Source organism: Oculina patagonica, chromosome 1 (assembly GCF_052425735.1).
Source record: "Oculina patagonica isolate OP01 chromosome 1, crgOcupat, whole genome shotgun sequence".
Taxonomy (NCBI): Eukaryota; Metazoa; Cnidaria; class Anthozoa; order Scleractinia; family Oculinidae; genus Oculina; species Oculina patagonica.
The window spans coordinates 26,610,013-26,624,022 of record NC_135758.1 but is presented as its reverse complement, the minus strand read 5'-3'; the positions used below and the strand labels follow the sequence as shown (position 1 = coordinate 26,624,022).

Sequence of the window (14,010 nt, the reverse complement as noted above, 5' to 3'; positions counted from 1 at the left end):
TGCCGCTAGCCATGATGACCATAAAAACTCAAATACATGATTCCTCTACTTGTCATTTTTATGCGGCCCTTCGGGCCGCTAAGGAGCTCCGCTATAATTATGCGTAATTTAACTCCAGTCTATAAGGTTCACTAAAGGTAAATAGCTGTGGCAGAATCGCAGGATGTCAAATGCTTGTAGGGCCGCCTTAGTTAAACTGGTTAGCTAGCTTATAGCCAGACGCCTTCTGTTCAGAGCCTTTAAAGTATTATCTATCCCTGGCAATGGCAGTTGCCATGTATCCATGTCTGTCTTCAATTTCATGAGCCAGCTAGGCAATTTATCAACAGGTCAATGACGCCATGTTACTAAATACAAAGAAGTCAAACTGTTTAATTAATACACAAAGTTTATTCATCTTTAGCTAGATTAAAATAGAAGTACACTATTTTGTAACACTTCACGCCGGAAAATATCCGAACATGAGTGCCACAACATCCTACAATGTTAACAACCTGTTGTGAATAGCAAGTACTCGTTTACTTGTTTGGAAAAAGTCATAGCTATTCGTGGTAAAAAAGTTTATTTTATTGTTATTTCTTTTATTCATTTTTTTCTCATGATTTTACTTAAAACAACGTACGCGATTGTTTCGCACCATATCCAAACAAATTAACTACGCTATTCTACCATCCCATTAGCCTAGCATTATAAATCAATGGCAAACTTAACAGCTAGACTTACGTCACTAATACTACATTGTAATTATGATGAAAAAAGTTGAGTTTTGTTTCTTTTTAAACAATGATTATCCATGTTTTCGCTATAACAAACGTGCAATCTGCGATCCGCCACATACTCCGGGATACAACAAATACAGCAACCTATCATCGCATTAATCGTGTCTTTAACTTAAACATCACGATATCCAAAACAACAACCACAATAGAAAGATCCTGTCGGTTCAAAGATGCACAAAGCACCACTTAAAAAATGTAACTAATCTAGGTTCCTCCTTGACATGTCTTAGCCCTTTCCTGGGAAACTCGTGATTCTTATTTAAAACTGATCGACACGCATGTTTACAATAACACTATACTAATAAGTTGTTGTAAGTCCTCGAGAGACCACGGTTCCGCCATATGACATGGGATCCATAACTAAATAGATAAAGAAAAATAATTAGAACAAGTAATTTGTCTTTTGATGGAAACAAATTATGATGTTTGAAACGGAAAAAAAGTAATATAATCGCAAGTATACAATAGCAATTTTTTGAGATTTTGGAGATTTATATGTTAAACTAGGGGGCCAAAGGTACTTTGTTGCTTTGCTAATTCTTCGAAATGAGCTTGCCAAATTTTGCGCTACTAATTAAACTTAAACATTTCAGTATGATTTCATTTTCACCCTCTGATATAATTGTGACAATGAATTAAGATGGTTTCCGCCGAACATTCGAGCAATAAAGACAAAACAAAGTTGCTAAAAAGATCTCATAGCATGGTAACAGTTAGAGTGCAGTTAAAAACAACTTAAGCTGACCCCGCGAGAGAAAAGTGAATTTGAATTTGTCAATATTTCAATTAAAACGGGCCTTTTTTCGTCAGTTCAAAACAAAATAACGCGCTTTTAAAGCATTTTTTACGAGGTTTGATTTTCTCGAGAATGCTTTAGAATTAAATCACAGGGTCACTAAGAAAAATGAATTACAGTGAGCTGTTTGAAATAGTATACAAAATGTTACCGTGCTATGAGTAGATTTTCGGCAATTAATTTTTGCACTTAGGGCTCGAACTTTCAGAATTGTCTAAAGCAAAGTTTAATACCATTACCTTACTTCCGGTCGCCACAGTAACGCAAACGGCAGTAAGGCGTCGGGGGCAGCTCGTACACATAGAAAGATCCACAGTTACGAACCCGGATGCTGGTAGACCAATAACAGCAACTACGGCGCCAATGGAAACACACTGTGCGTTGGACAGCCCCTTGTGCCACTGTAGGATGCCCGCCACTCAGCCAACCTGGCGCACGCGTACCACAGCGTCGTTTAGGCACACATGCATCAGGCATCTGCTTTCCGGCACGTCCTTGGAATCTATACCAGCCCTTAGACAGAGTTCTATCGCATTTGCCAACTCCTCTCCGGTAACCTTGTGCACGGTCACTCTCATCCAAAACCTTGTAGTGTAAGCATTCTATAAAAGTAAAATAATGATAATGATGATGATGAACACGACGACGACAACGGTGATAATAATGATGATGATGATGGTGATGATGGTGATGATGAGGGCAATAGTTCTGGGAAAGGTTACCATGTTCTTTGAGCTCTTACAAACCACATTTTTCATGTTCTACTGCCAAAGTACTATTACGTCCCCTGGGGGCTAATTTAATGAAGGAGGAGCTTAATAGGGAGAGAGGGGCTTGTTAGAAACGGGGGGGGGGGGGGGGCTTATTTCAAATCGCATATCAGTTAGGGTACATATAAAAAAATTGTGCTGCAACACATTCTCCAAAAATAGCAACAATAATAAGTAAATGTGATGTTTCCTTGTTCATTAATTGTCACGATTTCCAATCTAGGGATATTGGCTGGCGGGGGGGGGGGGGGGGGGGGTAAATAGAGAGAGGGGGCCTTATTTAAAAACTCTACTACCAGACGGGGGGGGGGGGGTTAATAGCGTGGAAGGCTTAAAAGAGAGGAGGGATGAATAGAGCTTTTACAATAAAATTATTTAAGTTTATCATTACCTGGAAACTGAGGATTCGGAGTAAGTGCTGAAAAAATGATAATAGGATATTATGATAACATATGAATGAACATATACTATGGAACATGCGCTATATAAATGCATTATCATTATCATTATCATTATTTATTATTTCCCTTTGAAAGGTAAGACAATATTTCAGATATGCGTTATATTATTAGACTAGGGTTTCACCGAACCAACGAAATTATAATTGGCAATCAAGCCAAATGCAAACAAGAGATTAACCAATGAGAGCTACAATAGAGATAACTGACGCAGTGTAAAAAAATCAAACCAATAAAAGACAAAACTATTTATTATTTAAAAATGGAAACTGAAAAAGCAGAGCCTCTGATATCATGGGTGCACTGAAATGTGATAAAATGTAGGTGAATGGGGCACCGATACCTTGCTGTCTGTCGCCACAGTAACGTAATTGGCAGGCCGGTGGTGACGACAACTCGTACACGTAGAAAGCTCCACAATTACGAACCCGGATGTTGGTCGACCAATAACAGCACCTAGTGCGCCAATGGAAACACACTCTGCGTTGGACAGCCCCTTGTGCCACTGTAGGATGTCCGCCACTCAGCCAACCTGGTGCATGCGTACCACACCGTTGCTTAGGCACACACGTATTGGGCATCTGCTTGCCTGCAAGTCCTTGGAATCTATACCAGCCCTTAGACAGAGATCTATCACATTTTACAACTGGTCCCATGTAGCCTTGTGCACGGTCATTCTCACCCAGCACTTTGTAACGTGAACATTCTGAAGAAAATAAACTATGGTGACATAAATTTTTACACTGTACATGTATTAGAGCTGTCTGTTAGTTATTCGACGTAGCGGTCGAAGCTGTATTTGTTTTATTAATTACTTTTCAGTCTATTTTCCCTTGGTTATTGATCTACTGTAGCTTCGACCTTTTAACAAATTGGTCTAATGTTCTCATGCAACGAAAGCACTTTGCCTTTTAACGTAGGGGAAAAAGTCGCAGCTTTTCACTTTCTCGGGTGTGATATCACGAATGAAAACAAGGTTAATCATTTAAATACTTGTCGTCTCTTACCTGAAGAAGGTGTTGGCCCTTGTGCTGCAAAAAGATACAAATACAATGATGAGTCTTCATTTAAGTGTATAAAATACCATAAACAATATATTCTACCAATAATTAAACTAAGAATAGACTGTAAATGGAAATGTTGTTTATAGTGGTCATGCACTTAGCTTCGAGATAACTATATTACAGGCACGCCACTGAAATAGAGGGAAAAAATATTTTAAATGGACATAACAAGGTTAAAAATCCCAACACGCGTTATTTCATCGGTCCACATTACATTTTGCGGTGGCTGGAAGCAATAATAATGATAAATAATACTTAAGCAAAAACTTGATAGATGGAAATTGTCAAGCATAAGGAACAATTTCATATATAACTAACTTATGCGAAAAAATCACAAAAATCCAAGTATCGATTCAAAATTGTCCTGGACCCGAATTATCTAAAACAGAATTTGTGTCCTCGACTAACAGTTTACTGCGTGCACTCAGTTGTATCTTTTAAATTTTTTTAACATCGTCGAACTCAAAGAGAAAAATCTGCACCCCAAAGTTATGCAATAAAAAATATACATCACCGGGCTTGCTTAAGAGTAAAACTACGATTTATCTCCCTCGCGCCCCAAGCCGTGTACAAAAGCCATCATTTTGTTTAGGTGCGCGCGCTAATAACGCGTAAAATTCTGCTCAGTAAGGAAGCGCAATGCAATACTGAAGAATCATTTTAGTAGATGTCGATTACTCGCTACAAATTTAAAATAAAGCAAAAATATGTCTCACGTGTGTATCCAACACCACAATAACGATATGAGCATCCTGGAGGCCTCTGTAACCTGTAAACGAAGTAACGACCGCAATTTCTCACTTGGATGCTATTACTCCTCCAGCAGCAGTTGTTGTCCCAGTGATAACAAACTGTTCTTGACACTACTCCATCACGGACTGTCGGATGTCCTCCTCGAAGCCAACCTGTCGCATGGGTACCGCAGCGGTATGAAGGAACACACGTGCCTGGCATTCGATCTCCCGCCGGGCCAAGAAATCGGTACCAGTCGGTTTGGAGTGAGTTGTCACAGATAGCACGAGCACCTTGGACTTGTCGATAGTCGTACGTTTTTGATCGATCTGCCTCACGAAGAATTTTGTAGCGGAAGCACTCGTGACCTGGTTAAAGTGAGATTATGACCGGTATTTAAAAATTTTCCTTACTCGCCGGCTGAGGTGCATTCATAATTGTTTCTATTCGTTTGGAAAATTTCAAACGAACTCAGACAATGTTTCTGGTTTATCAAAACCTTTGAGATCTATACACGACCAGAATAAATTATCCGACTTACCAGAAAATTTTACTAAAGAAAAGATTCTTGCTCCTTTTTTGACAGTTTTGTATTGGTCCAAGATAAAATGGTGAAAGGGACAAATAACACCAGTCTGGTCTGTATAATTTTATGTTCTTTTTGTATCATTTATTTGTTGTTTTAGTACCGTTTGAAGAGGTGAGATGAGGCTGGACTGTTTGGATTAACGGGGACACATTCCACTCTGTGATAACCCTTGTGTTTGAGTGAGTGAATACTTTTAAGGCCAATTAAAACATCTGATACCACAGCTATTTTTGGGATAGATAATAGCAGTGCATTGCTTACCTGCTGTCGGTGTTGGGCTTGGTGCTGAAAAGAAAATAACATTATTAAATTAAATTTAATACGAAACAGTATAATTGAACTTTCTGCATAAAAAAGTATGACGAGATATATGGTGTGCTTTAATGTGTAAAGCCCGACTGGTTGCCGCAAGCAATTTCTTTACAGTGGTTAAATAACTTGGTACTTAGTTCGGACTTTCTTTTTTGCCAGGCTACACCTCCAATCATTCGTATTAAAAAAGTTGAAATTGTTTCTCAACAATATCAAAAAGACTACTAATGTCGTTAACTCACTCATATTTTATAACAAAAAAGAATATTTCTCACGTGTATATCCAACACCACAATATCGAAGTGAGCATCCTGGAGGCCTCTTTAGCCTGTACACGAAGAAACGACCGCAGTTTCTCACTTGGATGTTATTACTCCTCCAACAGCAGTTGTTGACCCAGTGATAACAGACTGTTCTTGACACTACTCCATCACGGACTGTCGGATGTCCTCCTCGAAGCCAACCTGCCGCATGGGTACCGCAGCGGTATGAAGGAACACACGTGCCTGGCATTCGATCTCCCGCCGGGCCAAGAAATCGATACCAGCCGGTTTGGAGTGAGTTATCACAGATAGCACGAGCACCTTGGACCTGTCGATAGTCGTACGCTTGTGATCGATCTGCCTCACGGAGAGTTCTATAGCGGCTGCACTCGTAAGCTGGTTAAAGTGAGAATCAATAAAAACAACAAATTAATGATCATGCTTATGGTATGATAATATAAATATTCCATCAGGTGAGAGGCACTGACTTTAAAGCTAGAAGGAGAGGTTTATGTTATAATTTCTTTTAAGTGATAACTTGATTTTAACACTGAAATTTTCTTGCTGAGTTAAACCTTTATATTCTGGATGTGACCTCATCTGACTTTTTATATAATTTGACAAAAAAAATAATAATATGAGATCATTGTTTCACTTGTTACCGTTAAAAATTTAAACTGTGTAGCCGTAAACGATCGAATGTTCTTTTTGGTGCATAATATGAGACATTTTGATGTTCTTACTGGTTTAATTAATTTTCTGCTATCTCATACTGAAGGGAATCCTGGTGTTACTGTAAAACTAAGGTAATTGATAAACAGGAAAAAATTAGAATATCCTATAACCCAAAACCGAGTTCAAATCCACGTCTCGTTGCTTAAAGTGACGTCATAGGCCGGCTCAGAAGCTATCATCGTATTTGTGCTTTTACCGGCCGACATTTAACGATTTGTACAACACATGTGAAGCGGCTGTTTGGAGGCATCCTTTATTTAAGCGGCTGTTTCTTTTACTTTGAGTGGATAATTCTACACGCGCGAAATTTCTTATCCACTCTTATATCCTTTTGTGCCCTTTCGCGCCTTTTTGACACTGGTACCAAAAATCGCCATCTATAGCTTCGGATAAAAAACTATCTCTTCTTTATTTATCAATATCTCACTTCCGTTCCCGAGGTCTATATCGCATTCTTCCTGTCTTCTTAGTGCTTCAATACAACCTTAAACGCAGCTGCAATATCCTCTTTGGTTATTCAATCCTGGTTTGCCTGGGCGCAGATAATACATCTTGTATGGAACCGTCTCCTAGGCTCAATAATAGGAAAATTTTTCATCGCTCATTATACTCGGGCAAATCCTCTTTGTTTCCAACTAGTCTTCATTCCTTCTTCATTTCCGTTATCTTATTTCATTAGCCTGGCATCTTTTGCCTGAGTGCTTCAGGGTTTTTTTTAATATTTTGATTCGCAATTCATCGAGGCTTAGGCAAGTGTTATATATCCTCTTTGGTTATTCCAATTTGGAGTCCTGGCATCATTGTATGCCTTAGTGCTTCAGGGATACATAACCTTTTTTTTTAAATATTTTGATTCGCACATGTCATCGAGGCTTAGGCAAGTGTTATATATCCTCTTTGGTTATTCCAATTTGGATTCCTGGCATCATTGTATGCCTGAGTGCGTCAGGGATATATAACCTTTTTTTAATATTTTGATTCGCACATGACATCGAGGCTTAGGCAAGCGTTATATATCCTCTTTGGTTATTCCAATTTGGAGTCCTGGCATCATTGTATGCCTGAGTGCTTCAGGGATATATAACCTTTTTTAATATTTTGATTCGCACATGACATCGAGGCTTAGACAAGTGTCATATTCCTCTTTGGTTTTCTTTAGTCCTGGCATCATTGTGCCTGAGTGCTTCAGGGTAATAACTTTTTTTTAAATATTTTGATTCGCACTGTCATCGAGGCTTAGGCAGTGTAATATCCTCTTGGTTACAATTTGTCCTGTCTTGTATGCCTGGTGCGTCAGGGAATAATTTTTTATATTTTGATTCGCATACATCGAGGCTTAACAAGTGTTATATTCCTCTTTGGTTTTTCCAACTTGGAGTCCTGACATCACTGTATTCCTGAGTGCTTCAGGGATAAAACTTTTTTTAATATTTTGATTCGCACTGACATCGAGGCTTACAAGTGTTTTCTCTTTGGTATTCCAATTTTAGTCCTGGCATCATTGTATGCCTGAGTGCTTCAGGGATATATACCTTTTTTTAAATATTTTGATTCGCACATGTCATCGAGGCTTAGGCAAGTGTTATATATCCTCTTTGGTTATTCCAATTTGGAGTCCTGGCATCATTGTATGCCTTAGTGCTTCAGGGATACATAACCTTTTTTTTTTTAAATATTTTGATTCGCACATGTCATCGAGGCTTAGGCAAGTGTTATATATCCTCTTTGGTTATTCCAATTTGGATTCCTGGCATCATTGTATGCCTGAGTGCGTCAGGGATATATAACCTTTTTTTAATATTTTGATTCCACGATCGGGCTTAGCAAGCGTTATATATCCTCTTTGGTTATTCCAATTTGGAGTCCTGGCATCATTGTATGCCTGAGTGCTTCAGGGATATATAACCTTTTTTAATATTTTGATTCGCACTGACATCGAGGCTTAGACAAGTGTCATATATCCTCTTTGGTTATTCCAATTTGGAGTCCTGGCATCATTGTATGCCTGAGTGCTTCAGGGATACATAACCTTTTTTTTTTAAATATTTTGATTCGCACATGACATCGAGGCTTAGGCAAGTGTTATATATCCTCTTTGGTTATTCCAATTTGGAGTCCTGGCATCATTGTATGCCTGAGTGCTTCAGGGATATATAACCTTTTTTTAATATTTTGATTCGCACATGACATCGAGGCTTAAGCAAGTGTTATATATCCTCTTTGGTTTTTCCAACTTGGAGTCCTGGCATCACTGTATTCCTGAGTGCTTCAGGGATATATAACCTTTTTGTTAATATTTTGATTCGCACTTGACATCGAGGCTTAAGCAAGTGTTATATATCCTCTTTGGTTATTCCAACTTTTAGTCCTGGCATCATTGTATGCCTGAGTGCTTCAGGGATATATATAGCCTTTTTTTAATATTTTGATTCGCACATGACATCGAGGCTTAGGCAAGTGTTATATATCCTCTTTGGTTATTCCAATTTGGATTCCTGGCATCATTGTATGCCTGAGTGCTTCAGGGATATATAACCTTTTTTTAATATTTTGATTCGCACTTGACATCGAGGCTTAGGCAAGTGTTATATATCCTCTTTGGTTATTCCAATTTGGAGTCCTGGCATCATTGTATGCCTGAGTGCTTCAGGGATATATAACCTTTTTTTAATATTTTGATTCGCACATGACATCGAGGCTTAGGCAAGTGTTATATATCCTCTTTGGTTATTCCAACTTGGAGTCCTGGCATCATTGTATGCCTGAGTGCTTCAGGGATATATATATATATATATATATATATATATATAACCTCTTTTTAATATTTTGATTCGCACTTGACATCGAGGCTTAGGCAAGTGTTATATATCCTTGCATTGCATGCCTGAGTATTTCTGGGATATACAAACTTCAAAGCTTAGGGCTTCCCCAAGTTTAGCCCTGGTATCAACATCAACATTAACCATGCAAGCAAATGACTAGTATTTTGACTCTTGACGAGAGTCTACTCACAGTTCTCGTCATTCATTCATTTAAACTGTAAAGGAAAGCTTTAAAGTAAAATGAAAAAGAAAACAAAAAATGTACAAAAAGCGCAAAAAAATTCGTAAACGCGCGCCAAGAAGCCCTTTAATGTGATGGCTGCAATAAGTGGCAGCACAGGTCGTGCAACAGAACGTATTGTTCGGTCTACGGTAGGAACATCAAGATGGGAAGAATACTGGGAAGCAGTTGCTGAAATCCTGTTCGCGGCTCGTTTGTACAGCTGGTGTATAAAATAAAGCATATCCTGTCTCCGGTCCAGCAGCACTGTACATGTCCCCAAAACGGCTCTTTTACTGATGAGCCACCGCGCCCTGCTTTCGTCGTTTTGGACGTTTGTAGGTCGCTAAAAATGGCTCTTTTAGGAGCCGCCAAATCTGCAAAAGTCATGATCAACATAGGTTGTGTACTTTTACATTGTAAACTAAAAATTGTTATTTCTCCGCGGAAAATATGGGCCATGCATTCACATCAATAAGTTGTTCAGGTAGATCAGAAAAAACATCAATGAAAGGATAAAAATCTAAAATTCGAACTTTGTTTAGAAATGCCAACGAATTAATATAAGTAGATGGAATTTTTCACCGCTGAACTTCCTCCGCCAAACGCTTTGTGCTATGGGCTGCGAAAAAGTGTGCAATTCGGTGTAGAAGCCTTACATGTAAGTATGGAAATCGCTTGGATAGGTGTTTCGTTCGAGTATTCTTAGAAAAACGGTGAGAAATTCTGACTGCCGGGTATTTAGCGCTGCCGGGTATCTAGACACAACTTTAAAAATACATTTCTATAGAGATATTTCCGTACGCGAGTAGTTAAAAATGAGAAAATCGAAGAGTTCGTTCAAGAAGTATTTCGCTTTTGAACTTTTTATCTCGCTCCGTGAAAGAACTGGAGTAAAAGAATCGAAAAGAAGACCGCTCGCATTCTTCCCAAACTAACACTAAACGTGCCAAATATATCATGTTTATAATGTCCCGGAACATCAAACGTCTTGTATTTCTCTGAAGCTTTTTTATGACCAAAATATAATTTTTAATTATATACACTCTTTCACCTTTCGAGGATTATGACACATTCGCGCTAAAGTTCGCACATCTAGTAGAACAGAAACGATTAATGGCAGGGATATTGTTACAATGGAATGCTGCAAGCTACTGGACTTCACGCTGAGATAGAGGAGTGAAAAACCTCTATCTCTGCGGGATACAGAGGTCTGTTTTCGGTTGCTAAGAACTTGCATAGAGGAATTGTCTTCCAACGATCAATTGCCTTAAATGAGATCATTTGCTTGCCAGTATTAGTTCTTACTTGTGGTTTATATGAGTTTTGTTGCGATGCATATCTAGTATTGTAGTTATGAACAGAACTTTTAATAAGTTCTTGGTGAGTGACATTCTTTAACCTGAACGAAAGACATCTTCAGAGTCAAGTGAAAAGTTGTCAGTCGATAATAATGTTGAAAATCTGGTCCGTTGAAGCTAACTGGTCGGCTTCAACTGAAGTTGAAACTGATTGGTCTGTTGAAGCATATTGATCAGCTTCAAGGTTCAAATGGACTATTCAGCTTTAACGGAGCATCATTAAGCGATGATGAATAGTTTTTGAATTATCTACTAAGGGATATAAACAACCAATATCACAGCTATTGTTTAGAAGATTTAATGAGGACAATTTAACCTTTAATATCTTCCATTGCAGTGTAGTGCTTACCTGCTGTTGGAGTCGGAGTTGGTCCTGAAAAAAAAAAGAAGGTTTTCATATTTAATATGATTTAAAACTGCAATCTTTTCGCCATAAACAGTGCGATCAGATCTACTACTGTATCTGCCGTCTAAATCCGGGGTTTTCGACGCGAACTGATACATTTTGATGTTTCACGTGGCTTGACGTTTCTTTTTGCCATGGAGGCGGCTTATTCAATTCTTTTAAGCTGATATTATCATAGAAAAGGAAAACAATTAAAACAACTGCGATAAAAGGAAAATATTGCGATTTTACTGTCTGTTAAAAAGAGACTAACTTCTATAATCTAAAAGTCTGATACTTTCGTTTACCCACAACTATTGTATAACAAACAGTAAAATTTCTTACGTGAATATCCAACACCACAGTAACGAACATGGCATACTGAAGGCCTCTGTAACCTGTATACGAAGAAATAACCGCAGTTTCTCACTTGGATGTTATTACTCCTCCAGCAGCAGTTGTTAGCCCAGTGATAACAGACTGTTCTCGACACCACTCCATCACGGACGGTCGGATGTCCTCCTCGAAGCCAACCTGCCGCATGGGTACCGCAGCGGTATGAAGGAACACACGTGCCTGGCATTCGATCTCCCGCCGGGCCAAGAAATCGGTACCAGCCGGTTTGGAGTGAGTTATCACAGATAGCACGAGCACCTTGGACCTGTCGATAGTCGTACGCTTGTGATCGATCTGCCTCACGGAGAGTTCTATAGCGGCTGCACTCGTAAGCTGGTTAAAGTGAGAATCAATAAAAACAACAAATTAATGATCATGCTTATGGTATGATAATATAAATATTCCATCAGGTGAGAGGCACTGACTTTAAAGCTAGAAGGAGAGGTTTATGTTATAATTTCTTTAAAGTGATAACTTGATTTTAACACTGAAATTTTCTTGCTGAGTTAAACCGTTATATTCTGGATGTGACCTCATCTGACCTTTTAGATAATTTGACAAAAAAATAATAATATGAGATCATTTTTTCACTTGTTCCCGTTAAAAATTTAAACTGTGTAGTCGTAAACGATCGAATGTTCTTTTTGGTGCATAATATGAGACATTTTGATGTTCTTCACTGGTTTAATTTATATCAATTTCTGGCTATCTCATACGTGGAAGTGGAATCCTGGTTGTTACTGTAAAACGAATAAGGTATAGTTGATCAAACAAGTAGAATAGATGCACGATTTACAGGGAAATAAATATTAGAAATGAATGCTCGTCACAGGGAACATATATTCGAATCCTTTTGGTATAGAGGAATTGTCTTCCAACGATCAATTGCCTTAAATGAGATCATTTGCTTGCCAGTAATAGTTCTTACTTGTGGTTTATATAAGTTTTGTTGCGATGCATATCTAGTATTGTAGTTATGAACAGAACTTTTAATAAGTTCTTGGTGAGTGACATTCGTTAACCTGAACGAAAGACATCTTCAGAGTCAAGTGAAAAGTTGTCAGTCGATAATAATGTTGAAAATCTGGTCCGTTGAAGCTAACTGGTCGGCTTCAACTGAAGTTGAAACTGATTGGTCTGTTGAAGCATATTGATCAGCTTCAAGGTTCAAATGGACTATTCAGCTTCAACGGAGCATCATGAAGCGATGATGAATAGTTTTTGAATTATCTACTAAGGGATATAAACAACCAATATCACAGCTATTGTTTAGAAGATTTAATGAGGACAATTTAACCTTTAATATCTTCCATTGCAGTGTAGTGCTTACCTGCTGTTGGAGTCGGAGTTGGTCCTGAAAAAAAAAGAAGGTTTTCATATTTAATATGATTTAAAACTGCAATCGTTTCGCCATAAACAGTGCGATCAGATCTACTACTGTATCTGCCGTCTAAATCCGGGGTTTTCGACGCGAACTAATACATTTTGATAAATGTTTCACGTGGCTTGACGTTTCTTTTTGCCATGGAGGCGGCTTATTCAATTCTTTTAAGCTGATATAATCATAGAAAAGGAAAACAATTAAAACAACTGCGATAAAAGGAAAATATTGCGATTTTACTGTCTGTTAAAAAGAGACTAACTTCTATAATCTAAAAGTCTGATACTTTCGTTTACCCACAACTATTGTATAACAAACAGTAAAATTTCTTACGTGAATATCCAACACCACAGTAACGAACATGGCATACTGAAGGCCTCTGTAACCTGTATACGAAGAAATAACCGCAGTTTCTCACTTGGATGTTATTACTCCTCCAGCAGCAGTTGTTAGCCCAGTGATAACAGACTGTTCTCGACACCACTCCATCACGGACGGTCGGATGTCCTCCTCGAAGCCAACCTGCCGCATGGGTACCGCAGCGGTATGAAGGAACACACGTGCCTGGCATTCGATCTCCCGCCGGGCCAAGAAATCGGTACCAGCCGGTTTGGAGTGAGTTATCACAGATAGCACGAGCACCTTGGACCTGTCGATAGTCGTACGCTTGTGATCGATCTGCCTCACGGAGAGTTCTATAGCGGCTGCACTCGTAAGCTGGTTAAAGTGAGAATCAATAAAAACAACAAATTAATGATCATGCTTATGGTATGATAATATAAATATTCCATCAGGTGAGAGGCACTGACTTTAAAGCTAGAAGGAGAGGTTTATGTTATAATTTCTTTAAAGTGATAACTTGATTTTAACACTGAAATTTTCTTGCTGAGTTAAACCGTTATATTCTGGATGTGACCTCATCTGACCTTTTAGATAATTTGACAAAA

General features: G+C 38.5%; 1 protein-coding gene across 2 annotated transcripts; it reads right to left on the bottom strand.

Moving 5' to 3' along the window:
• Positions 1–370: 370 nt before the first annotated feature.
• Positions 371–13,800, bottom strand: LOC144642507 (uncharacterized). 2 transcript variants are annotated; one of them, XM_078501474.1, is made up of 12 exons: positions 13,397–13,800; positions 13,013–13,036; positions 11,632–12,015; positions 11,251–11,274; positions 5,776–6,159; positions 5,450–5,473; positions 4,584–4,967; positions 3,811–3,834; positions 3,147–3,509; positions 2,737–2,763; positions 1,815–2,177; positions 371–1,139 (listed from the first exon to the last, which is right to left on the bottom strand). In XM_078501474.1, exons 1-11 carry the CDS (start codon positions 13,632–13,634, stop codon positions 1,816–1,818), a joined length of 2,238 nt encoding a protein of 745 aa, XP_078357600.1. In that variant the 5' UTR covers positions 13,635–13,800; the 3' UTR covers positions 371–1,139; position 1,815. The 2 variants fall into 2 exon arrangements, with proteins under 2 accessions (XP_078357600.1, XP_078357607.1); XM_078501481.1 differs by lacking the exons at positions 4,584–4,967; positions 5,450–5,473.
• Between the last annotated feature and the right edge of the window lie 210 nt (positions 13,801–14,010).

Coding starts and splice junctions, on each gene's coding strand:
- LOC144642507 (XM_078501474.1), bottom strand. CDS start 13,634: ATGCCAGGCACGTGTGTTCCTTCATACCGCTGCGGTACCCATGCGGCA. Junction 13,037..13,396: donor CTGTGGTGTTGGATATTCAC/GTAAGAAATTTT, acceptor TTTTTTTTTCAG/GACCAACTCCGACTCCAACA. Junction 2,764..3,146: donor CTGTGGCGACAGACAGCAAG/GTATCGGTGCCC, acceptor TCATTTTTTCAG/CACTTACTCCGAATCCTCAG.